The sequence below is a fragment of the Aquarana catesbeiana genome, linkage group LG05 (genome assembly GCF_042186555.1).
Source record: "Aquarana catesbeiana isolate 2022-GZ linkage group LG05, ASM4218655v1, whole genome shotgun sequence".
Classification (NCBI taxonomy): Eukaryota; Metazoa; Chordata; class Amphibia; order Anura; family Ranidae; genus Aquarana; species Aquarana catesbeiana.
Window position 1 is genome coordinate 389,453,992 of NC_133328.1, and position 24,845 is coordinate 389,478,836.

Sequence of the window (24,845 nt, forward strand, 5' to 3'; positions counted from 1 at the left end):
TTAGTATGTCATGTACCTATTGTTCCCTCTTACTTATATTACTGATACGTATGTTATTCCTATATTGACCGGATTTGTATCAACAATAATAATACTAATAAAAATGATTGAAAGAAAAAAAAAATATCTAAATTTAAATATGTATTTGCTATTTAAAAAGTAGCCTCTATTGCTCTCAGCCTCCTCCAAATTCATTTTTTTCCTTTCTGTTAGAGAGTGGTTGTGTTTATTCTCCATAATCAAACTGTATGTAGGAACTTAGCCATCCTCTCTTCTGAGAATGACTATGGACTATGTAATGTGCATAGTGCACCGCACTGGACCGCAACTAACGTGTACTGCTCATTTCAAACAAAGGGTAAAAAGGAGGGGTTCAGGAGTTCATGGAAGACATTACACAGAGGCAGAAAACCACAGAAAGAAACAATTTCATGAAAAATTGATAACCGTGTCATTAAGTAGTGGATGTATATGCATTACTTTTGGATCATAAGGATTTTGTTTAGGCCCCTTTCACACTGTCGGACCGTTCAGGTCAGCCTGTCAGTTTTGATGGCGGACCTGAACGGGCGCTCCATGCTAGTCTATGGAGCGAAGGATGTCAGCAGTGACATGTCCGCTGACATCCGACCCGGTCCGATCCGCTAAAAGCAGACTGATGCCCCTATGTTTGCATCTGTCCCTGGCGGATCGGATTGGGTGAGATCTGATGAAAACGGACATGTTGTCCGTTTTCGTCCGATCTCTCCATAGAAAGCAGCGGCGCTTAACAGGCCCCTCCCCGCTCAGTGAGCAGAGAGGGACCTGTCATCCGACGGCTCAGCGGAGATCAACGGAGAGATCTCCCACTGAGCTGGCGGACAGAGGCGGACTCCGAGGCAGCGGATCCACCTTGTGAGAATGATACCTTAGTGTCAATTTAAATTTGTTTAACCAACTGTAATCCTGTTATTTTTATTTTCTGAGTCGCTGGAACATGTACAGTATGTAGATCAGTGTTGCCAACCGTCAGTAAATGTATGGACTGTCTGTAAAAATCTGTGATTTTTATAACTGCCTGTAAATTTCAGTGGCTGATATGTCATGCTGTGTTGATTTTTAAGTGTAAACCAGGAAAATTGCTTGTTATGGTTATTGTCAGTATTTCCATAGTGTGTTTATACTGTTTAAATGCCAATTGTCTTAGTTTGTAATAGAAGTTCTGTCATTCAGGTTGCCAGTAAAAAATGTGGTTCGTCAGTGAAATTTCCATGTTTTGTCAGTAAAAAAATGCTGCGGGAGGTTGGCAATACTGATGTAGATCTGAATTTCTGATTTGCATTCTTGCTACAGCAAAGTAAAATCTTAACCACTTCATTCCCAGCGTATAGTCAAATGACGTCTGCAGATGGGATCTCCCATCCTGGGCAGGCGTCGTATGACGTCCTCAGCTTCCCGCTGGTATAGGGGGCGCGAGCACACCCGCCGAGTCACTGAGGAGCTGATGCGCTTGCCCGGCGGCCACGATGTCCGCCCGGCCCCCGCGATTGCTCCTGACAGAGCAGAAACGTGGATCTGTGTGTGTAAACTCACAAATCCATGTTCTGTCAGTCCCATCCCCCCACAGTTAGAACACATACTAGGGAACACATTTAACCTCTTGATCGCCCCTAGTGTTAACTCTTTCCCTTCCAGTGAGATTTATACAGTAATCGGTGGCTATTTATAGCCCTGATCGCTGTATAAATGTCAATGGTTTCAAAAAAGTGTCAAAAGTGTCCGATCTGTCCGCCACAATGTCGCAGTCCCGATTAAAAATTGCAGATCGCCGCCATTACTAGTAAAAAAAAAAAAATGCCATAAATCAATGACCTATTTTTTAGGCGCTATAACTTTTGCACGAACCAATGAATATAGGCTTATTGTGATTTTTTTTTTTTTTTTTTTACCAGAAATATGTAGAAGAATACATATCGGCCTAAACTGAGGGAAAAAAAGAAAGAAAAAAAAGAAAAATGAAATTTGGGATATTTATTATAGCAAAAAAGTAAAAAATATTGTGTTTTTTTTTCAAAATTTTGTTAATAGCGGAGAAAATAAAAAACGCAGAGGTGATCATATACCACTAAATGAAAGCTCTATTTGTGTGAAAAAAAATGATAAAAATGTCATGAGTACAGTGTTGCATTACTGGTCTCTGAGCAGTATTTTTTTTTTATCTAGTATGAGCTCCTTTAGGCTACCCTACCGCAAACAACCCTTATACAGGAACAAAGTTATAGCAAAAAAATGGTCAATTGAATCTGCTTGCTTTCCTTGTGGATAGACCCCCACACAGGTTTACATTGACTTACTGTTGGTTGACAATTACTCTTCTAGTAAAATACTTTCTAACATTTTTCTTGGAACTCCCCTCCTGCTAGTTTGAGGTCACGTCTCTGTGTTCTTGATCTCTGCTTCATATTGAAATACTCCTCTCCTGCACCTTATACCCACCCTTATTTAATTTGTAAACTCTAATAATGAACTCCTTCCGTTTGATTAATATATTATCAAGACCAGTGACGGCTAGGGGCGCCCCCCCGGATGGACGATTGCCACAAGTAAACCCCACCTTCACGGTGGGAAATGAATGCCTGGTGGAAAGGTGGCAATCGCCGCAAGCACTGGATTCCCCCCCCCCTGGCGGTGGCAGAGACTAACCTTAGGAGGCAGGGGGAATGAAGAGCCGGCCATTCTCCTTTCCATTCTTCTCCAGGCTGAACAGGAAGTGTCCTGAGACACAATTGGGAGTCCTAAGACTCCCTGGCCAATCGGGTCTCAGGAGCTGCATCCTGATTGACCGGGAGGAAAATCAGGAAAACAATAGCAAATTTTCATTCGCTATTGTCACACAAATAGGTGCACTGCACCCCAAGCCCACCCTAGGATGACAATGTTGCTTCTCTATGGACAGGACGTACAGTTGTGTTCAAAATAATAGCAGTCCAACATCACTAACCAGATCAATCACTGTTTTTGGTATAAATTAAATTCCTACATGGCAAATTTTTTACAGTAGGTGTAGTAGAGTAATAGAAAATCAACAGACCCAACAGTCATGACATGCATGCTGCTGATTCTGTATAATTGAATCATTAATTGAAAGGGGCGTGTTCAAAATAATAGCAGTGTGGAGTTCAATTAGTGAGGTCATTCAGTCTGTGAAAAATCAGGTGGCCCTTTTTTAAGGACGAAGGCAGCAAATGTTGTACATGCTGGGTATAGTGCATTTCTCTCTGGAAATCTGAGTAAAATGGGTCGTTCCAGACATTGTTTAGAAGAACAGCGTACTTTAATTAAAAAGTTGATTGAAGAGGGGAAAAGAGAGTGCAGAAACCAATAGGTTGCTCAGCTAAAATGATCTCAAATGCTTTAAAATGGCAACCAAAACCAGAAAGACGTGGAAGAAGATGGAAAACTACCATTCGAGTAGATTAAAGAATAGCCAAAATGGCGGACTCAGCCAATGATCAGCTCCAAAGTGATCAAAGAAGGTCTATAGTTACCTGTGAGTACTGTAACAATTAGAAGATGCCTATGTCAAGCTAAGCTTTTGGCAAGAAGCCCCCGCAAAGTCCCAATGTTGAACGGGATATGTGCTGAAGAGGTTACAATTTGCCAAAGAACACACTTTGAATAGCCTAAAGAGAAATGGCACAACATTTTGTGGACTGATGAAAGCAAGATTGTTCTTTTGGGGTCTAGGGGCTGCAGACAATTTGTCAGATGACCTCCAAACACTGAATTCAAGCCACTATTGGAGTTTCTTTTTCTCCCCTTCTTTATTCATGAGTTTGAAACGAGGGAGTATTTACATCAACGCGGAAGTGTCGGAATCATCTCCGGTCGTGTGGTGAGCTGTCATCTCCTGTCCCTGCAGAGGGCTAAATCTGTATGCTTCTAAGACCTTGCTATAAAGGAGGTCCAACGCGTCTGGTAAGGAAACATCTGTTATCAACCTTTGGATCCACTGATGGTTGGAGGTCCCTTTACGTCCCCTTATTCCTTTATACACACTAAGGAATGCAACTTATGAACTTTGAATATGTGTTTTTTTGCGACTCATGACGCAATTTTGAACTCTTTCACTTATGACTTTGCACTTGGGTGGAATAACCTTGTTTTTTGCACACAAGTTTTCTATATTTATCTGTATGGAATGGTTAATATTAGTATTTGATTTACATATCGCTATTTGCTGTGTCGCATAGCGACTTTTTATTCACTTACACTTAAAATTAACTCTGATGGTGTTTATTCATTTATTTATGACAATCACACAGGAATATAGATTTAAGTATCTAATGCAAGCGCACAAATTTTTTTCTTTTTATTCAAGATTATATTATACCTGTTCACAGGTCCCAGAAGTTGACCGATTCCACGCAACACAGATGTGAAGCAGTTCTCAGAAACAGTGCTTATACAACTAAATATTAGTTCGGTGATTCCCAGGAAAGCTAAATCTTCAAGCATTATACAGTAAATGTTTGAGTTTGTAAAGAAAAATGCAGACACTGCTTTTTTTTTAAAAGCCTAATATTTCCTTTTCTTCACTTTCTGTAAAGTAATAACAAGTAACTTTTTTTGGAGAAGCCTAATATTTATTTTTCTTAATTTTCTGTAAATTAATAACACATTTCCTTACACATACGTGCATGGGAAAAAAAAGCTATTATAAGGATTTTGAGCTTTACTCACTTTTTTAAACACACTGCTATTATTTTGAACACAACTGTATATTACTAGTAGGATCACCAGGTAAAAAAAAAAAAATGTCAGCCACCACATTTAAGGACTCATGAGCTACAATACATTAAAATCTTCTTCTTGGTTTTAGATACACTTTACAGGTTTTATTCATATCTTTTCTTTCCCTTCTTATCTTTTGTCTGTACATTTTAAGTTCCTCCAGTCTCCTCTGATATGTTTTATCCCTTAGTTCTTGCACCATTTTTGTTTTACATCTCTGAACTTCTTTTATTTTAGTATTATCTTTTTGAAAGTGAGGTCTCCAGAATTGGATAAAGTATTCTAAAACCTCATGCGCACTGGGCAAGCTTGCCCAGCTCCTCTAAACACCTTTCTCCTGGAGGAAGAAAAGCAGCTTCAAAAACGTGCTTAAAGCTGAGTTTTTGGAAGCACGTTTAGGCGTGTTTAAGTGTGTGAAGCGCTTGGGTGTTAATTTAATCAGCAAGAATATTAATTTATTTTACCCATTGAAATGAATGAATGCCCACGTATTCGATGTGCCTATCGCTTAAGAGCGTTTAAACACATTTACACACATTTACATGTGTTTAGGTGCGTCATGCGTTTTTTTCTGCCACAACACTGCTGCTCCTGAACACGTTAGCCCTTATGTGTGCAAGGACACATAGGCTAACATTAAGGGGTATTTAGAGGCAGAAAAAAATATGCAAGACGCCTCTAGAAGCGATGTTTAAAAAGACTAGTGTGCTTGAGACCTAAATTAGGTCTTACTAAAGCTCTATGTATTGGAAAAATGACCTCCTTCCTTCTGCTAGTGATCTCTCCAGTGATGCACCCTGAGAATTCTATGGGGGGGTTTACTAAAATTGGAACACTCAGAATCTGGTACAGCTATGCATGGTAGCCAATCAGCTTCTAACTTCAGCTTGTTCAATTGCGCTTTGACAATAAAACATGGAGTCTTCTAGGCAGAGCTTCAGCAGGTTTTGCACACTCCTGTTTTAGTAAATCAAGCCCTAAATGCTTCCCCCACTGTCTGGCCACACTGCTTATTTTTCGATCATCTGAAATAAGTAACTTCAGATCATTTTCTTTTGTAGTTTTTAGTCAACATTGTACCTTCAATGGTATACTATATGCAATAATACAAAGTCCACGGACTATGCACATTCTATTCAGTTTCCCTAACCAAGTAGCTGTATCATTACGTAAAATTGATTCCCCTTTTCCCAAAGATTGAAAAATAGTCACAGTTCATATTCACACCGCTAAATATTCAGTAGAGTTTTTCTTTGCTACTAATACAGCTTCATTCAGTGCATATTATTAAGAGATGCTTTGTCTGCTAGGCCAGTGGAACACTGCATGGCTGTGTACTTTTGCTTCACGTCTTGCCTTTTTTTTCCCCCATCGCAGATAAAAACACAAGCATGGAATGTTCCGAGTATTTTACGAACAAAAGCATATTGAATTAAAACAGACCCAGAGGTCACATCTTTGTGTAACAAATGTTCTACCAACAGGCAGATTTTAAATGGAAAGTCTTTTATATAACACATAAATGGAACATATTTAGCAATTTTGTCCTGTCAGTTACTCCTTGTCAAAAAGGCACAGTGTGATCATTTTTAATTTACTTTACAAGTTACTGGCTGTTACACAGAGATTAATTATGTTTGGTTAATGCTGGGCTATTCAAAATGTCAGCAGCGGTACAGTTCATCTGAATATTGCATTCTGTAATATTTTTTGATGTACAGTGTCTTGCAAAAGTATTCACCCGCCTTGGCATTTTTCGTGTTTTGTTGCCTCACAACCTGGAATTAACATGGATTGTTTGAGGATTTGCATCATTTAATTTACAGAACATGCCCACAACTTTAAAGATGTTTTATTTTTTGTATTTATTGTGAAGCAAACAACAAATAGGACAAAATAACAGAAAAAGTCAATGTGCATAACTATTCACCCTCCTAAAGTCAATACTTTGTAGAACCACCTTTTGCAGCTATCACAGCTCCAAGTTGCTTTGGATAAGTCTCTATGAGCTTGCCACATCTTACCACTGGGATTTTTGCCCATTCCTGATTGCAAAACTGCTCCAGCTCCTTCAAGTTGGATGGTTTGGGCTTGTGAACAGCAATCTTTTTAAGTCTGACCACAGATTTTCTATTGTATTTAGGTCTCGACTAAGCCATTCCAAAACATTTACATGTTTCTCCTTAAACCACTCATGTGTTGCTTTAGCAGTGTGTTTGGAGTCATTGTCCTGCTGGAAGGTGAACCTCCGTCCTAGCTTCAAATCACAGAGTGGTGCAGGTTTTGCTCAAGAATATCCCTGTATTTAGCACCATCCATCTTTCCCTCAACTCTGACCAGTTTCCCAGTCCAGACTGGGATGGTGTTCTTTGGGTGATGTGATGTGTTGGGTTTGCGCCAGACATAGCGTTTTCTTTGGCCAAAAAGTTCAATTTTAGTCTCATCAGACCAGAGCACCTTCCCCCATACATTTTGGGAGTCTCCCACATGCCTTTTCGAAAAACTTAAAACGTGCCATTTTGTTTTTTTGCTGAAAGTAATGACTTTCTTCCGGCCACTCTGTCATAAAGCCCAACTCTATGGAACGTACGACTTATTGTCGTCCTATGTACAGATACTCCAGACTCTGCTGTGGAACTCTGCAGCTCCTCCAGGGTTACCTTAGGTCTCTGTGCTGCCTCTCCTTGCCCGGTCCATGAGTTTTGGTGTGCGGCCGTCTCTTGGTAGGTTTTTCTGTTGTGCCATGTTCTTTCCATTTGGTTATGATAGATTTGATGGTGCTCCTAGGGATCATCAAAGATTTGGATATTTTTTTATAACCTAACTCTAACTTGTACTTCTCAACAACATTGTCCCTTACTTGTTTGGAGAGTCCCTTGGTCTTCATGGCAGTGTTTGTTTAGTGGTGCCTCTTGCTTAGGTGTTGAAGCCTCTGGGGCCTTTAAAAAAGGTGTGTATATGTAATGACAGATCATGTGACAGGTGGACATCATTTCACTAATTATGTGACAAAGGGGGTGAATACATACGCACATGCCAATTATCATTTTTTTATTTCTGAAAAATAGTTTGTATTTTGTATATATTTTTCTAATTTTACTTCACCAACTTAGACTATTGTGTTCTGTTCCATCACATATATTTCAGATCAAAAAAAACATTGAACTAAAGGCTGTAATGTAACAAAATAGGTAAAAAACCTATACTGAATACTTTTGCAAGGCACTGTATTTCCAAACAAGAGTTACTGCCTTGCAATCTTTCTACTACAACTTTAGTTTGTGCATTCCTTATCATCTGAGCATAAGCAGTAGCTTCCAACACCATGATTCACGAGTTATACTGTCCCCCAACACCAAACCCACAAAAGCGACCCTGAAAAAAGCTGTAAAACGCTGTTCCTTCTGCTTAGAAAGTAAGGTGATAGTAGCCAAAAAAAACAAAAACAAAAGCTATTAGGCCAGGGGAGTTCAGCCTTTTGATCTTCCCGGGCTTAATTGGAAGAAGAGGATTTGTCTTGGGCCACACATAAAATACACTAACAATAAGAATCGCTGATCAGCAGGAAAAGTTGGGCAGATCATGTTCAAGTTAATGATCACTGATATAGATAATGTACCTATCTGAGTAATAAAACTTAAATTGTTTTGTAATATTTTTTATTATGAAAGTAAAAGAGGGCAACATAAAACTAGCGCAATATTTGACAACCTAACATATCAATATTTAGTTTGATGGATGTAGTAGCAATTCTCAATGAATTCTTAAGGTACTCATCAGATCTTTTGGTTCTAATTTTTGCCCTTCATGTCCTTCAACTTTGAAAATAGTTGCTCACAAATATAGGTGTTGCCAAAAATGAATGACATGAATAAGGTGCGATTGTGAAGAGTGGGAGATTTTTCTTGGGAAGATAAAACTTCTAAAAGTCCAGTAAAGAGTAATTAAAATCCAAATTTTTAAGTAAGTTTACAGTTTTGTGCTGGGCGGCATTCATAGCTGTCTTGGGCCACAGGTTGGACACCCCTGTATTAGATTCTCTGTTTTCACTATCATTTACAGTATTCTCACCATAATGACTACCTTTTAGAATACTAAAATTTTACCGTATACATCAGAGTCTGATTACCCTTAGGCATCTGTGTTTGTTCGCTATACAAATGGAGAACTATGTGTGTATAGGACTATGGGGAGGATGAAGGTACACTGCAGACACCTTCAAAACTACCTTAGCAAGAGAAAAACAATAGCAAGTGGACACGATTTTCTGCCCTGAGTGTTACACTCATAGGAGAGCCTCGGATAGAAGTGTCTTTTGGTAGCTCATAGACATCAGACTGCTGCCCAGTGCAGAGTTGGAAGACTTCCAACTAACATCTATGGGCCTTTTCAAGCCCACCCTCACTTCTTCACATGATCTTTGTGTGTTCTTTCACTCTTTCCCAATCTTTTCTAAAATGTAGAATTTCTTTTTGCATTCTGTGGAATATCTTTTGTACCAGATCTGTTCTGGCCGGGTAAAAAGAGCGGAAAAGGAATAAAGTATATTAATAGCCCCCCATCCCCTTGAAACAAATATTCAAGAGATGGCCACATATTATTTCTCCGCTTGATGGCAAATTTGCAAATGACTGCAAAGTTACCATGGAGGTCTTGCATTATGCGGGTGTCAGAAGATCTCTACCTTGTCATCAGCACACCAGTAAATTAGTCATTGATTAGAAAGTTTTAATTAGTAGCAATATAAAACTGAACAATTATTAAAAACTCACCTCTATTAACATATACAAGGAGAGCAAAGTAACTGCAAGATTGTAAACAATTAGGTGGCCCCTGAGAGAAAGTGCTGGTCTATTCTTCATATATTTGGTCCCCAACCATATGGATAGGATATAAAGGATAGTCAGTGTAAGGGTGGGAAGACAGGAATCCAGCATAAACCATCCTCTAACTCTCGGATCTGGAAAGACAAGGAAGAATGAGAATGAGAAAAAAAAAAGCACACAAAAAGCTTGTGCCAATTTATAAGCCTTGGTGCTACAAGCAATAAATCATGGAATGGATTCTTACCATGTAAAACACTCTTCTGAAGTGAATAAGCACAATGCAACCAGAGACAGACAGTTAAAGAAGATTCATATAACGTTACATGCTGTGATATTGTTAAATACATTTTTTGTCCTGCAAGAAAAACTGCACTTATGCCTGCTGCTACAGTATATTAATTGCTTCCTCGTTCACCTGCTGGAACAAAGTTAAAGTGGATCCTCCAGTTACTTTAATATATTGTTACAGTTACATGAATACATTGCTGACATGTCACAATATACATCGATAGTATAATTTCCCAACAAAATGCTGCACTTTTTTACATTAAAAAGCAATTTTTGAACTCTATGTAAGTAACTTTGCTTGGGCTCAGATGATGTCATTAGTCTGCTGCAGGTAGGAGGAAGCATTTTCTGGGTCTTATCTTTCACAGTGATCTGATTGCAAACTATAACACTGTAGCAAGTCACAAGATGATAGGCAGAAGCAGGGGCTGATCTGTATCATGCACTGTGCATTGTCCATTCAATTCTATGGAGAGTTCACAGTCTCCTTAGGAAGGAATTAAGAGTATATAGCGCATGCACAGACCCAGCTTAGACTATTTCTCACAAGCGGCTCTGCAGCATAATCTGCAATATCTCTCTTGATCAGGGACAGATATTAAAATGGCAGGGGGGCACGAGGGCACAGCAAGCTAAAAGTATAACTGCGCCAATTACACTTTGAATATATGCAACCAGGCATACTGTATGGACTTATATTACAGACTTTCCACTATTTCAGTCTTGTGTATTAAACTGTTTGAAGAACACAAATGTTGTAAAACTCCCACCCAGGTAAACACTATCCAATTACCATGCCCTCCATTCAAAACTTTTTTATTTTATATCTGGATATAGTTTGGAAGGAGCAGAATTTCTGTCAAGTTTCTATTGCTGTCTGGGGCCTCATTGGGAAGATTTTCCCTCACTTCATGTTCTGATGACAGGCAGCAATAAAAAGCGGACAGAGTTTCTAGCCTTCCCTAATTCCTAGTACACACAATGAGATTATCGGACGAATGACCGTCTGTTTTTTTTTTTTTTTTTTTTTGCATGCTAGTCTCCATATTGAAAATGAAGAGGTTACTAAAGTTATGAAAATGCTTGTATGCCAGAATAAAAATTCAGAAGTGATGTCATGTATTGTATTATATTTTCAGACGAAGACTGTACTGATTAAACAAAAATCGTACGATCTGCCATTGTACAAGAACATTTTTCATGTTTGTCCCTTGGGATAATATCAGATGAACTGTCGTGATCGGCTCTCGAAAGCTGTGTACTAACCATCAGATTACACTGGTCTACTAACAAGAAGAAAAAGTCCATGCGTTTTGCAGTCCCTATGGTTTGGAGGGAACCCACCCACCATAGTAGTGACTGCTATTTTTGCATGGTTCTCCGATTGCAAAAGGGATCTCAAGAAAGAAGTGGACCGTGGAATATCCAAACATTCCATCCATACTGCGTCCTTCACCCCATGGTGGGGTCTTGCCAATTCCAGATCCACCAGAATCCTACTCTCTAGACTCAGATGATGATAAAGACGATGAGCAGGATGCAGATGATCCAGGGCTTTTGATGTGAGTGGACCCAAACTTTAATTTTTGTTATTAATAAAATGATAAATAAATAATGATTGGTGTGGCACCATTCCTATATCACATTTTGCAGAAAAGTTATGGAGCATGATCGCACACCCCCTCGTAATTTTAAATTATTTTGATGCAATTTTGACCTAAAGCTGTATCTTGCAAACTGGAGCCAATTAATACTCACAACTTAATTTTTCTTTATTAGTGACCCAATTCTGGTAAAATTTAGCTACTTTCATTTCTGAGGCTTTCCCCTTTTTCCCCTTCCCCGTAGACCAGTGTTATCGTACGAATGCTTCGGAAGCAGTATATTCGTCCAATTGATTTTCAAGGAGTTGTAAAGGCAGAATGTTTTTTGTCTTAATGCATTCTTAAGATAAAAAGCCTTCTGTATGTAGAAGCCACCCCAGCACCCCCTAATACTTACCTGAGCCCCCTCTCTGTCCACAAATTCCTCCTCCTGATTGGCTGAGACACAGCAGCGGTGCCATTGGCTCCTGCAAAGTCAGCCAATCATGGGAGAGAGGGGACGGGGCCAAACGGCAGCTTCATGTCTGAATGCACACATGAAGCTGCAGCTCGTTTTGGGTACCCCCCATAGCAAGCTGCTTGCTGTGGGGGCACTCGACAGGAGGGAGGGGCCAGGACCAGCAAAGAGGCATTCGAGAAGAGGAGGTTCCAGGCTGCCCTACAAAAACCACTGCACAAGTATAACATGTTTGTAAAGTTTCATTTAAAAAAAAAAATAAAAAGAACAATCACTTTATGGCCCGTACACACGATCATAAAATCGGATGAAAAAAGGAAATGGACAAAAACAAAAAATTTTTTACATGACATCACTTCTGAATTTTTTTCTGTTGTATGAGAATGTTCATGACTTTTGTAACCTCTTAATTTTCGATACATAGACCAGCACGCAACAAAAATAAACGGAGGTCATCTGTCTGATAATCTCATCATGTGTACAAGTTCTAATGCTGCGTACACACGAGCAGACTTTTCAGCATCAAAGGTCCGACGGTCTTTCCAATGGGCTTTCGAACGACCGGACTTGCCCACATACGAACGGACTAAAGTCTGTTAGAAAAGTCTATTCGTTTGAACGTGATGACGTACGAAGGGACTAGAATAAGACAGTTCATAGCCAGCAGCCAATAGCTGCCCTTGCAACGTTTTTTGTCCGTCGGACTAGCATACAGACGAACGGATTTTTCAAGCGGAATCGAGTCCGTCGGAAACATTTGAAAAATTTTCTAAATCTAAAGTCCGTCTGATTTTTCAACAGTAAAGGTCCGATGAAGCCCACACATGATCGGATTCTCCAGCGGATTCGTTCCGTCGGACCTTTGCTGTCGAAAAGTACGCTTGTGTGTACACGGCATTAGTGTACTAAAAAAGTGTTCTTATTGTTGTCTTCCTGTTAAAGATTTCACCACACTTCCGGTCCTGGTGGAGTGCTGTGCTGAAGTGTATTGAACTGAACTGGAAGTTAAAGGATACCATACAGAGAGAAGAGAGTCTTTTCATAAGGCTTTCAAGGCAACATTAAAAGTACACATTCTTTAAATAACATGCTTGTGGGGTGCCTTAGCTGAACGTGGTGATACAGTACAGTGCGACTTTCACGCTGTCTTAGCGACAGCACACACTAGCAGCGCATATTTGACTGTGGAATTTATTTTTTTTCTTTTACAATTAGTTTGGCATACATACTACAGCAGCGCCTCATTCCAATTTATTTCACTGTGAAAAAAAAAAAAAAAAAAAATTCCCGGTAGTTTTAGCATCAGTAGTTTTAGCATTAACACATGCTTTTTTATCAAAAAGCAATAGATCAACTTTGACTGGCAGATAGAAATCGTCCAGGAGTTCACTGTGGCTGCCCCAGCATTCACTGATGCAAAACTGTCCTGTCGCTGGCCATTTTTTTTTATATCAGGCTACCATTAAGAATTAAAGTGGCTGTAAAGTCAGAAGTTTTTTATGTTAATGCACTCTATGCATTAACATAAAAAACCTTCTGTGTCCGGCAGTCCCCCTCAGCCCCCCTAATACTTACCTGAGCCCATCTTGATCCAGCGATGTTGCAGGAGAGACTCGGCTGCCTGGGACTCACTCTTCTCATTGGCCGAGACAGAAGCGCGGCGCCATTGGGGCTTCTCTGTGCAAAACCACTGCATAGAGCAGGTAAGTATAACATGTTTATGTTATTTTTAAATGAAAAAAAAACTGAGACTTTAGTATCACTTTAACCACTTGCCGCCCGCCATATATCAATATGACGTCAGCAAAGTGGTTGCAATATCCTGACCGGACGTCATATGACATCACCAGGATATCAAGCCACTGCGTGTCCCCAGGGGCGCACATCGCGGTGAACGTTGTTGTGGTGTGTCAGTCTGAACTCCGATCTAGGTAAAGAGTCTCTGGACTACCAGGGATAGCCACCACACTGGACCACCAGGTATGCCACCCTAGACCACCAGGGAAATGCCAATCTGTGCCCAGGAAGCTGCCAATCGGTGTCATTGAAAAATGCCTGACAGTGATGCCTATCAGTGAAATCCAGTGCCAGCCATCAGTGCCCATCAATGCCGCCTATCAGTGTCCACCAGTGCCGTCTATCAGTGCCACCCATAATTACACATCAGTGCAGCCTTTCAGTGTCGCCTATCAGTGCCATCTCATTGGCGCCGCCTTATCAGTGCCCATCAGTGAAGGAGAAAACTTACTTATTTACAAAATGTTATAACAAAAACAAAGAAGAACTTTTTTTTTTTACAAAATTTTTTTTTTTATTCGTTTAGCAAAAAATAAAAACCGCAGAGGTGATCAAATACCACCAAAGGAAAGCTCTATTTGTTAGAACAAAATGATAAAAATTTTGTTTGGGTACAGTGTAGCATGACCGCGCAATTGTCATTTAAAAAGTGACAGCACTGAAAGCTGAAAATTGGCATGGGCAGGAAGGTGCGAAAGTGCCCTGTACTGAAGTGGTTAAAAGACATACGCAGATGATACAGCCATTTAAAATTAGCCAACAGCAGCACATTTTTAATAAGGGATAATTGGCCAGACTGTACTAGGAACCCAAGGTACAGGTAGGTGTTTTACCACAAGAATTAGTAGACTGCAGATGAGAGAGCAGTTTAAAATTGGCCAGCAGCTGCACAATTTAAATGAGCAAGGCTAAGCCCAAATTTACCAGAGACAAGAATTAAGATACTACAGTGGCTACAGCAGTGTAAAACTGGCCAGCAGCGGGAAGGCAGGACAGTTTTGATAAGGGAGATAATTGGTGCATGGCTATTATTTTATTTATGGGAATGGTGGGAGGGGGTGTATTGATTGTGAGTGATGTCATGTGAAAAGGTTTAGATGCACACTGTTCATGCACTTTCTTTTTTCTTCAAATAATTCATAAGCATGCTGTGATCAAATGGCAGCTCTAAGAACAGATGGTCAGTAAATGCTTTGAGCACCACAAACGCACTACAGTTCATTTTTCCTATGGTACACATTCACATCTATGCATTTTTCAGCCAATGCATTTTTGAAAAGGGTCAAGGACTCTTTTCCCCGCAGCAGATTGCATTTTGCGTGTAGTAGACTTCAATGGACCCGTGTTTTTGATATGTTTTTACATGTGTTTTGAGGGTTTTTTTTTTTTTTCCTAATACTAATATATATACTAATATATATATATATATATTAATATAGCTGTTTGTTACGGAGTGGACCAGGAAGCCGGAAACAGCGTCCTTAACAACCGATGAATCATTACCTGTCCGCGAGGTTTCTCACCAAAAATCTGTAAAAACAAAAAACAAAAAAAAAACAGCGTGGTCGCCCCCACCCCAATCCAGATCAGGCCCTTTGGGGGCTTCCAGATTCCAATAAGTCCCCCCGCCAGCAGACCCCCACAACCACCAGCCAGGGTTATGAGGAATAGTCCCTTGTCCCATCAACAAAGCACTCGCTCTTCCCCTCCCTTTCCTGACCTGCTGGGCTGCATGCTCGGATAAGTGTCTGATATGAAATTATAGGGGGGGACCCCACGCCATTTTTTTGTTTGTTAAAGAGGAAAAAAACAGCAAAACCCATGAAAACTGCATGCAAAAAAGCACCAAAACCGTGTGTTTGAAAACGCAAAATGCACCGCAAAACGTGCCATAAAAACACATCCACTGCAGCCACATAGATGTGAACCTAGGGTTATTGTGTGCTAAAAAACGCTCCCCAAACACCCTATGCTCATTTGACGCACGTTTAAAAAACGCACACAGGTGGCTTTGTAAACAAGGCCTAACGAGCTGCAAATGCGTGCGCCGACGTGTTTATGGTGCGTTACCATAGACTTGAATTGAAGGAGTTGAGATGCTTCATGGTCATATTTTTAACCAGTCTTCACTGAACTGATAATCAGCATCAATCACTGAGATAACAATCATCTTATGGAATTGTTTATAGTTTGATGAAAGATTTATTACGGAGCAGCATGTAGGTGTAGTCTTCCTACTGAGTCAAATTATTTTGTAGCCCTGTGCTTCCCCCGAAAGTTTGGTTATTATGAAATTTGTGATAAATCATTTACAATATATTTTTATTATTGCATTTCCAGACCAGATTCCAAAAGTATCTGTTGTTGTCATTTCTGGGAATTGTATTAAAGTTACAAGTACATTGTATTTATCCATCTAGAACACAAATCTCAGAACATGAATAATGAATACACTATTAGGCAGCACAAAATCTGAACAGTGGAATTCAATCAATCTCTTCCAAACATCTTCCATATCCAGCCCCCTGATGTTGCTGTGACTCTTAACACACGCTTAGATTTTTGGACGAACGAACGTCCATTTATTGTGGCATGCTAGTCTCATGTCGAAAGTGAAGAGGTTACTCACAATATGAAAATTTTCGTATGACAGAATACAACGTCAGAAGTGACTTAATGTGTTGAATAGTTTTGTATGTATTTTTTCATTTCTGAGCATGCGTAGTCTTGCTCTTATGATTTTTTTCGTATGAAAACCGTACTATAGTCTGCACATCCAGCTTTTGTCTGATGAAAATGTGAAATTGGCTGTCAAAAGCACCGTACTAACGATCCGAAAATCGGCAGACAGCTCGTTGTACGAATTTTTCCATCCGATTTTCACATCGTGTCTACGGGCACAGTATACAATTTTCATGCAATTGAGTACACAGTATACAATTTCTGTCGATTTTTTTTTTTTTTTCCTTCAGATTTACCAAAACCATATAATATGAGGTCAAACCTTAACTACTTAACCTCCCTGGTGGTATGATTATTTCAGATTTTTGCGCCTCAAAGCGGTACAATTATTTTGCATAGAAATTTGGCGTTTTATATTGTAGGCCTGTAATTCTTAACAATAACACACTTAAATCTGTTCAAACAAGAGTCTAGTAGATATCCCGGGTATGATGAAGTTTGAAACACAACATCATAAATTATAATATAATAAATAAATATAAATAATTTAAAAAAATAACAATATTATAATAATAAAATAAATTTCTCCACGATTCACTAAGGCTCAATTCTGCAAGTGTTCTAATTTACTATCGCTGTTTTCTAGCTGGTCTAAAGCCACTTTTGATGTACAGGGACACTTTTTGGTTGCTATGGACAATCTCAAGTTTTCAGGCAGAAAGAACAGTATATATAATATAAAACTGCATGCAGGACATGGGCCAAAGCACTGGGGACAAAAGGGAAGTGAAATCATTTCATACAGTACTGTAATCTGTAAGATTACAGTACTGTATGTGTTATGATTTTGACATTTTTTTGAATTTGCCGCCAGGCTCCGCCCCTGTGCGTTGCGACGCTCGCAGGGAACGGAGCCTGGCACAGAGAGGCTTCGGGCAGAGGACGGATCCCGCAGACAGCGCGGGGGGACATCGCAGGATCCTGGGGACAAGGTAAGTAACCAGAACCAGGACCCTGAGATGTAATCCTGAGTGTGGCTCGGGGTTACCGCTAATGGTGCTGAAATTTAACCTTGAGCCACACTCGGGAATACTGTCAGGGAGGTTAAGGGCCGCCTGCCGTCGTTGTACAACAGCTGTTTGAAGATTAATACCTCTGTTATGGCAGCAGATAGCTGCCATAACCCCGGTATCCTCTTCAAGAGTGGACAGTCCTCTTTCAGATAAAAGTGGTCTCCGCAGCGGATGAGCCGCAAGATCTGAGGTGAGATCTGAGGTCTTTTTGACCCCAGATCCCACATTTAACCACTTCAGCCCCGGAAGAATTTACCCCATTCCTGACCAGAGCACTTTTTGCGATTTGGCACTGCGTCGCTTTAATACAATTGCATGGTCATGCGACGTGGCTCCCAAACAAAATTGACGTCCTTTTTTTCCTACAAATAGAGCTTTCTTTTGGTGATATTTTATCACCTCTGAGGTTTTTTATTCTTTGCGCTGTAAACAAAAAAAAAAGCGATAATTTTGAAAAAAACGCATTATTTTTTACTTTTTGCTAAAATAAAAAAACTTTTTTTTTCCTCAGTTTAGGCCGATATGTATTCTTCTACATATTTTTGGTAAAAAGAAAAATCACAATCAGCGTATATTGATTGGTTTGTGCAAAAGTTATAGCGTCTACAAAATAGGGGATAGCTTTATGGCATTTTTATTGATGATTTTTTTTTTTTTTTACTAGTAATGGCAGCGATCAGCGATTTTTATCGTGACTGCGACATTATGGCAGACACATTGGACATTTTTTACACATTTTTGGGACCATTGTCTTTTATACAGCAATCAGTGCTATACAAATGCACTGATTCCTGTGTAAATGACACTGGCAGTGAAGGGGTTAACCACTAGGGGGCTAGGGAGGGGTTAAGTATGTCCTGGGGAGTGTTTCTAACTGTGGGGGGGCGTGGCTACCTGTGACACATCACTGATCTCTGCTCCCGATCACAGGGAGCAGAGATCAGTGACACTGTCACTAGGCAGAACGGGGAGATGCTTGTTTACATTAGCTTTACATTCCTCTCCGTGAGGCGATCGCGGGTATCCCCGCGGCGGTCTAGTCCTACTCACGGAGCTCCGGTGCTCCCGGCCAGCGTGCACGCAGCCGTGCCATTCTGCTGACGTACATCTGCTTATGCCGGTCGGGAACCGGTTAAGGAGGTCCTGTCATGCTTTTTTTTTCTATTACAAGGGATGTTTACATTCCTTGAATTAGGAATAAAAGTGACTCGATTTTTTTTTTTAAAGGACAGTGTAAAAATTAAAAAGTAAAATAAATAAGAAAAAAAAATTTAAAGCGCCTGTCCTGCCGAGCTCACGCGCAGAAGCGAACGCATGCGTAAGTCGCGCCCGCATATGAAAATGGTGTTCAAACCACACGTGAGGTATTGCTGCAATTGTTAGAGTGAGAGCAATAATTCTAGCATTAGACCTCCTCTGTAACTCAAAATTGGTAACCTGTACAAATTTTTAGACGTCGCCTATGGAGATTTTTAGGGGGGAAAGTTTGTCGCCATTCCAGGAGCGGGTGCAATTTTGAAGCATGACATGTTGGGTATCAATTTACTCAGCATAACATTATCTTTCAAAATATAAAAGAAAATTGGGCTAATATTGTCTTATTTTTTAATTAAAAAAAGTGTATTTTTTCCCCAAAAAATCTTGCTTGTAAGACCGCTGCTCAAATACGGTGTGTCAACAACAATCGCCATTTTATTCTCTAGGGTGTCTGAAAAAAATATATATATATAATGTTTGGGGGTTCTAAGTAATTTTCTAGCAAAAAAAATTATTTTAACTTGTAAACACCAAGTCTGAAAAATAGGCCCAGTCCTTAAAGGGTTACTAAACCCTTTTTTTTTTTTGTCATACTTACCTCCTCTGTGCAGTTGGTTCTGAACAGAGTAGCCCCGATCCTCCTCTTCTGGGGTCCCTCAGCGGCACTCGTGGCTCCTCCTCTTCTCGAGTGTCCCGTTGGAGCAACGCTCTCCTTCAGGACACCCGCGCGGGTGCGCTCACGTGCCCTGCTGCTGCATCTATTGACACAGACAGCAAGACTCGGCCCCGCTCCCCAGTGCCTGCATCATTGGATTTGATTGACAGAAGCAGGAGCCAATGGCTGCGCTGCTATCAATCTATCCAATTAAGACACGAGACACTGGCTAGCGCTGGTGTGCTCATTACCGGGCGAAAAAGAACAGGTTCAGGTAAGTAAAACAGGGGGTCTGGGGGGCTGCTGTATGACAGAATGTTTTTGACCTTAATAAATAGGATGCATTAAGGTGAAAAAACACAAGGGTTTACAACCCCTTTAAGTGGTTAGAGTTTCAATTTGTATGCAATCAAGCAGGCCCTTCACTACATGGTTTTGGTAAATCTAAAGGAAATCAGACAACAAAAGTTGTATAGTGTGTATGGGGTCTTAGGTGCAAGGTTGCCTACAACAGACGTCTGCTGTTCCACAGTTACCGCAACAAAAGCCATAGAGATAGTTTTATGATAGTAACCTACAGAAATGTTGTAGTTCCTGGAGAAGGATGTTATGTATATCCGGCACTTCTATTCAGGAGCCATATGGTGCCAAACTCCCTATCGGGTATCTGAGAAAAATCAATCAAGGTGCCTCAGTTCTTACCACCAATGAAGCATTACAAACTAAAGCAAAAGTAGACCCAAAGATAAAAATGTAATATATTGCAGCTTACCAAATTTTAGATGTGGTGGCTGCATTAGTTTTCTTTCTATAGGCCTGTTTTCCTAGGTTAAGCAGCTGGCAGTGTGTGTAAAACGCTGTGATGTAATGTAATATAATGAAGCTTGTCAGTCCTCAGATGTGGTGGCTGTATTCCTTTTATTTTTCCTTTATTTTTACCTGGTGAACCTGCCAGTAACTCACTTCCTGTCCTAAGGCAACAATGCTCATCGTCACAGTGCTACTAATAGAGAAACAGCATTGTCGCCATAGGGCATACTGTAAGTACAGAATACCCCCTCCTTAATTTAACATAGTGGGGAGGTGTTCTGTAGTCCACATTGTTGAACTGGGCAGGGCTAATAACATTGTTTGAGAGAACGCTGCTGTGTGCACAAGACACAGGACAGCAATGGACATCAAGCAGGATCAACAGGTATTGTTTTTTACTTATTGAGCAGAAATATCAAAACACTTTCAATGGTATGTTTAACCACTTCAGCTCTGGAAGAGTTACCCCCCCCCCCCTTCTGACCAGGCCATTTTTTGCTATGCGGCATTGCCTATTGCGCGGTCGTGCGACATTGTACCCAAATAACATTTTTGTCCTTTTTTCCCCACAAATATAGCTTTCTTTTGGTGGTATTTAATCACCTCTGCGGTTTTTTATTTTTTTGCTCTATGAGCAAAAGACCGACAATTTTTTTTTTTTTTTTTAAACAATAATTTTTACTTTCTGTCAGAAAACATATCCAATAAAAAAAAAAAAAAAATCTAATTTCTTCATCAGTTTAGGTCAATATGTATTCTGCTACATATTTTTTGGTAAAAAAAAAAAATCACAATAAGTGTATATTGATTGGTTTGCATAAAACTTATAGCTTCTACAAGCTATGGGATATATTTATGGAATCTTTATTTATTTTTTACTAGTAATACCGGCGATCAGCGACTTATAGCGGGACTGCAATATTGCGGTGGACAGTCGGACACTGACACTTTTGACTTTTTTTTGGGGACCAGTGACACTAATACAGTGATCAGTACTATAAATATGCACTATCACTGTACTTATGACACTGGCTGGGAAGGGGTTAACATCAGGGGCGATCAAAGGGTTATGTGCCTAGCTGGTGTTTTAGTATAGTGTGGGAGGTGCTTTTACTAGGGGAAGGCATAGATCTGTGTCCCTGCTTTGCAGGAACACGGGATCTATGCCTTCCTTACTGACAGAACGGCGATCTGCCTTGTTTACATAGTCAGACTGCCATTCTGCCTCTGTACCGAACGATCAGCAGGTGCTGGCGGACAACGGGTCTGCTGGACCTGTTGATCAGCTCCCGCTGTGTAGAATCACAGTGGGAGCGAGCCGGCGGCGGCGCGCACTCTTACCCAGTATCCGGAAGGGCAGGATCACGTATATATACACGTGTTCCTGCGCATTGTGGTCACCCTGTAGCAGTAAAACATGAAGAGTCCGACCAGGTCCACCTGCCAGTTTTTCAGAAGGACCTGATCAGATCCAACATTCAGCCCTTTTGGACCAGCGGGTGTAAACAGAATATTTCAATCCGATCCGCTAAAAAAAAAAAAAAAAAATGGAAGGGGATCCGACCTGCTCTGTCTGGGAGGATCGAAGGGCATTCGGGTGTAAACAGACAGCGAAGTCTGCTTACATCTGCCGATCCACAGAGCAGAGCGGACTCGGTCTGTGTCCGCTCTGTATAAACTGAGCGGACACGGGCCTGTTATCCACATGCTATGCTCTGATCAGAAGAGGATCATCGGACAAATCCCCTGCTGATCTAATTGGAGTCCACCTCATGTAAAAAGGGGCCTAACAGACCAGTGTAAATAGGAAACATCATTGTTGGGGTGTACAAACCTTACACTGTGCATAGCAGTTACTGAATTGAAAATCAATGGGTTTTATCTAGAGTTTCTACGTTCTGTTTGTAATTAAACTAAATTGAAATCTACTTACCCCTAGGCCCAAACAAATAGTCGACAAATTCATTTACTTCTTGGTCTAGCCTCTGTAAGTGTTCCTGGAAAAAAAAAAGTACATTCAAATATACAAACAGAAGGCACAGATGATGATTTGGATAGAAGATATTGGTGGGGATATGTTGTAACGTTAATAAATTATACAAATCAGGAAATAAATGATTGGTGTAAAACGTTCACATCTGTATTTATTAACGACACTCCCATTTGTGGAACATCTTCTCTAAAATAATGCAACACAACAGCTGAACTCCAGACGGATATAAATGACACAAATCCTCGCAGCTCCATATTCATTAATACCTCATTAAATAAATGTTTTTAATTGCAAGAAGTGTAAATACCTGCATTTGACTGGTGTCAGTCTTTTAAAGTCCCTGTACAACTGAGATCACAATGGCATAGGGGGAAGTAGTACAAGGAGCCAATCAGCAGCGTGGCAGTGCAATGAGCATGCTGATAGGGGAGAAAGCAGAGTGACAGAGAGATGAACTCGTCAGTCTGCTCCTTTTCCTTTCACTGCCCTATCATAGGTCGGGAGAAAGACAAGTGGAACTATAAGCGTTAGTGAACTGCAGCAGAGAAAAATCAGGTCTTCTGTACTGGCAGACAGAGCTGAGCTGTGTGAATCTCAGTCTGGATGGACAGATATACAAATCCCTCGGCAGATAAAACAACTCACTAATATGTATTTCAGCTCTGTTTTTATATGGTTGCTGGGAATGAGTCTTTAAAATAAATGATGACAAAACAGTTAGAACATTGTGCGTTGTTTTCTTTAATGTTCCCATTCCTGTCATTGTAACATAAGCAGTATCCAAAAAGATGCAGGTACCCTATTACCGATGGGGACATCCATCTGTTCTGTAACAATTCAGGAAGGTTTATTCATTTTTTTATATTGGTGCCCTATCTGGCAATGTGCCATTTTAATCCACATGGTCTGCTCTTAATGTGGTAAAACTGAAAGTTGTTACTGTTGATACAATATTTTTAGCTGGTGGTGAATTTCAAAGACTCTGATGCTCATGACTCTCTCTAGGATCAACAATCTATTGAAAGGGTGGTTATGAAAATCTGAGCCAGTGGTGTACTTAAGAGATGTGCTGGGGGGGCAGTTCGCACCAGATGTGGACTCTCTGGGGGGGGGGGGGGGCAGTTCGCACCAGATGTGGATTCTCTGGGGGAGCAGTTCGCACCAGATGTGGACTTTCTGGGGGAGCAGTTCGCACCAGATGTGGATTCTCTGGGGGAGCAGTTCGCACCAGATGTGGACTCTCTGGGGGAGCAGTTCGCACCAGATGTGGATTCTCTGGGGGAGCAGTTCGCACCAGATGTGGACTTTCTGGGGGAGCAGTTCGCACCAGATGTGGACTCTCTGGGGGGGCAGTTCGCACCAGATGTGGACTCTCTGGGGGGCAGTTCGCACCAGATGTGGACTCTCTGGGGGGGGGCAGTTCCACCAGATGTGGACTCTCTGGGGGGGCAGTTCGCACCAGATGTGGACTCTCTGGGGGGGGCAGTTCGCACCAGATGTGGACTCTCTGGGGGGGGCAGTTCGCACCAGATGTGGACTCTCTGGGGGGGCAGTTCGCACCAAATGTGGACTCTCTGGGGGGGGGCAGTTCGCACCAGATGTGGACTCTCTGGGGGGGGGCAGTTCGCACCAGATGTGGACTCTCTGGGGGGGGCAGTTCGCACCAGATGTGGACTCTCTGGGGGGGCAGTTCGCACCAGATGTGGACTCTCTGGGGGGGGCAGTTCGCACCAGATGTGGACTCTCTGGGGGGGCAGTTCGCACCAGATGTGGACTCTCTGGGGGAGCAGTTCACACCAGATGTGGACTTTCTGGGGGAGCAGTTCGCACCAGATGTGGACTCTCTGGGGGGGGCAGTTCGCACCAGATGTGGACTCTCTGGGGGGCAGTTCGCACCAGATGTGGACTCTCTGGGGGGGGGCAGTTCCACCAGATGTGGACTCTCTGGGGGGGCAGTTCGCACCAGATGTGGACTCTCTGGGGGGGCAGTTCGCACCAGATGTGGACTTTCTGGGGGGGGCAGTTTGCACCAGATGTGGACTCTCTGGGGGGGGCAGTTCGCACCAGATGTGGACTCTCTGGGGGGGGGCAGTTCGCACCAGATGTGGACTCTCTGGGGGGGCAGTTCGCACCAAATGTGGACTCTCTGGGGGGGGGGCAGTTCGCACCAGATGTGGACTCTCTGGGGGGGGGCAGTTCGCACCAGATGTGGACTCTCTGGGGGGGGCAGTTTGCACCAGATGTGGACTCTCTGGGGGGGGCAGTTTGCACCAGATGTGGACTCTCTGGGGGGGCAGTTCGCACCAGATGTGGACTCTCTGGGGGGGGCAGTTCGCACCAGATGTGGACTCTCTGGGGGGGCAGTTCGCACCAGATGTGGACTCTCTGGGGGAGCAGTTCGCACCAGATGTGGACTTTCTGGGGGAGCAGTTCGCACCAGATGTGGACTCTCTGGGGGGGGGAGTTTGCACCAGATGTGGACTCTCTGGGGGGGCAGTTCGCACCAGATGTGGACTCTCTGGGGGGGGCAGTTCGCACCAGATGTGGACTCTCTGGGGGGGGCAGTTCGCACCAGATGTGGACTCTCTGGGGGGGCAGTTCGCACCAGATGTGGACTCTCTGGGGGGGGC

The 24,845-nt window shown here is 41.7% G+C and overlaps 1 protein-coding gene across 2 annotated transcripts in view; it reads right to left on the minus strand.

Moving 5' to 3' along the window:
- Positions 1 to 24,845, minus strand: part of ELOVL2 (ELOVL fatty acid elongase 2) — a 184,967-nt gene that overhangs the window by 54,704 nt on the left and 105,418 nt on the right. The window contains exons 2-4 of one of the 2 annotated variants that reach the window (XM_073631055.1): positions 22,156 to 22,219; positions 9,844 to 9,859; positions 9,546 to 9,733 (exon numbers count right to left, since the gene is read on the minus strand). In XM_073631055.1, the coding sequence (XP_073487156.1) occupies positions 9,546 to 9,733; positions 9,844 to 9,859; positions 22,156 to 22,188 (237 nt within the window). In that variant the 5' untranslated portion in view covers positions 22,189 to 22,219. The remainder of the gene's footprint in view (positions 1 to 9,545; positions 9,734 to 9,843; positions 9,860 to 22,155; positions 22,220 to 24,845) is intronic. The other variant, XM_073631054.1, reaches the window with a different exon arrangement.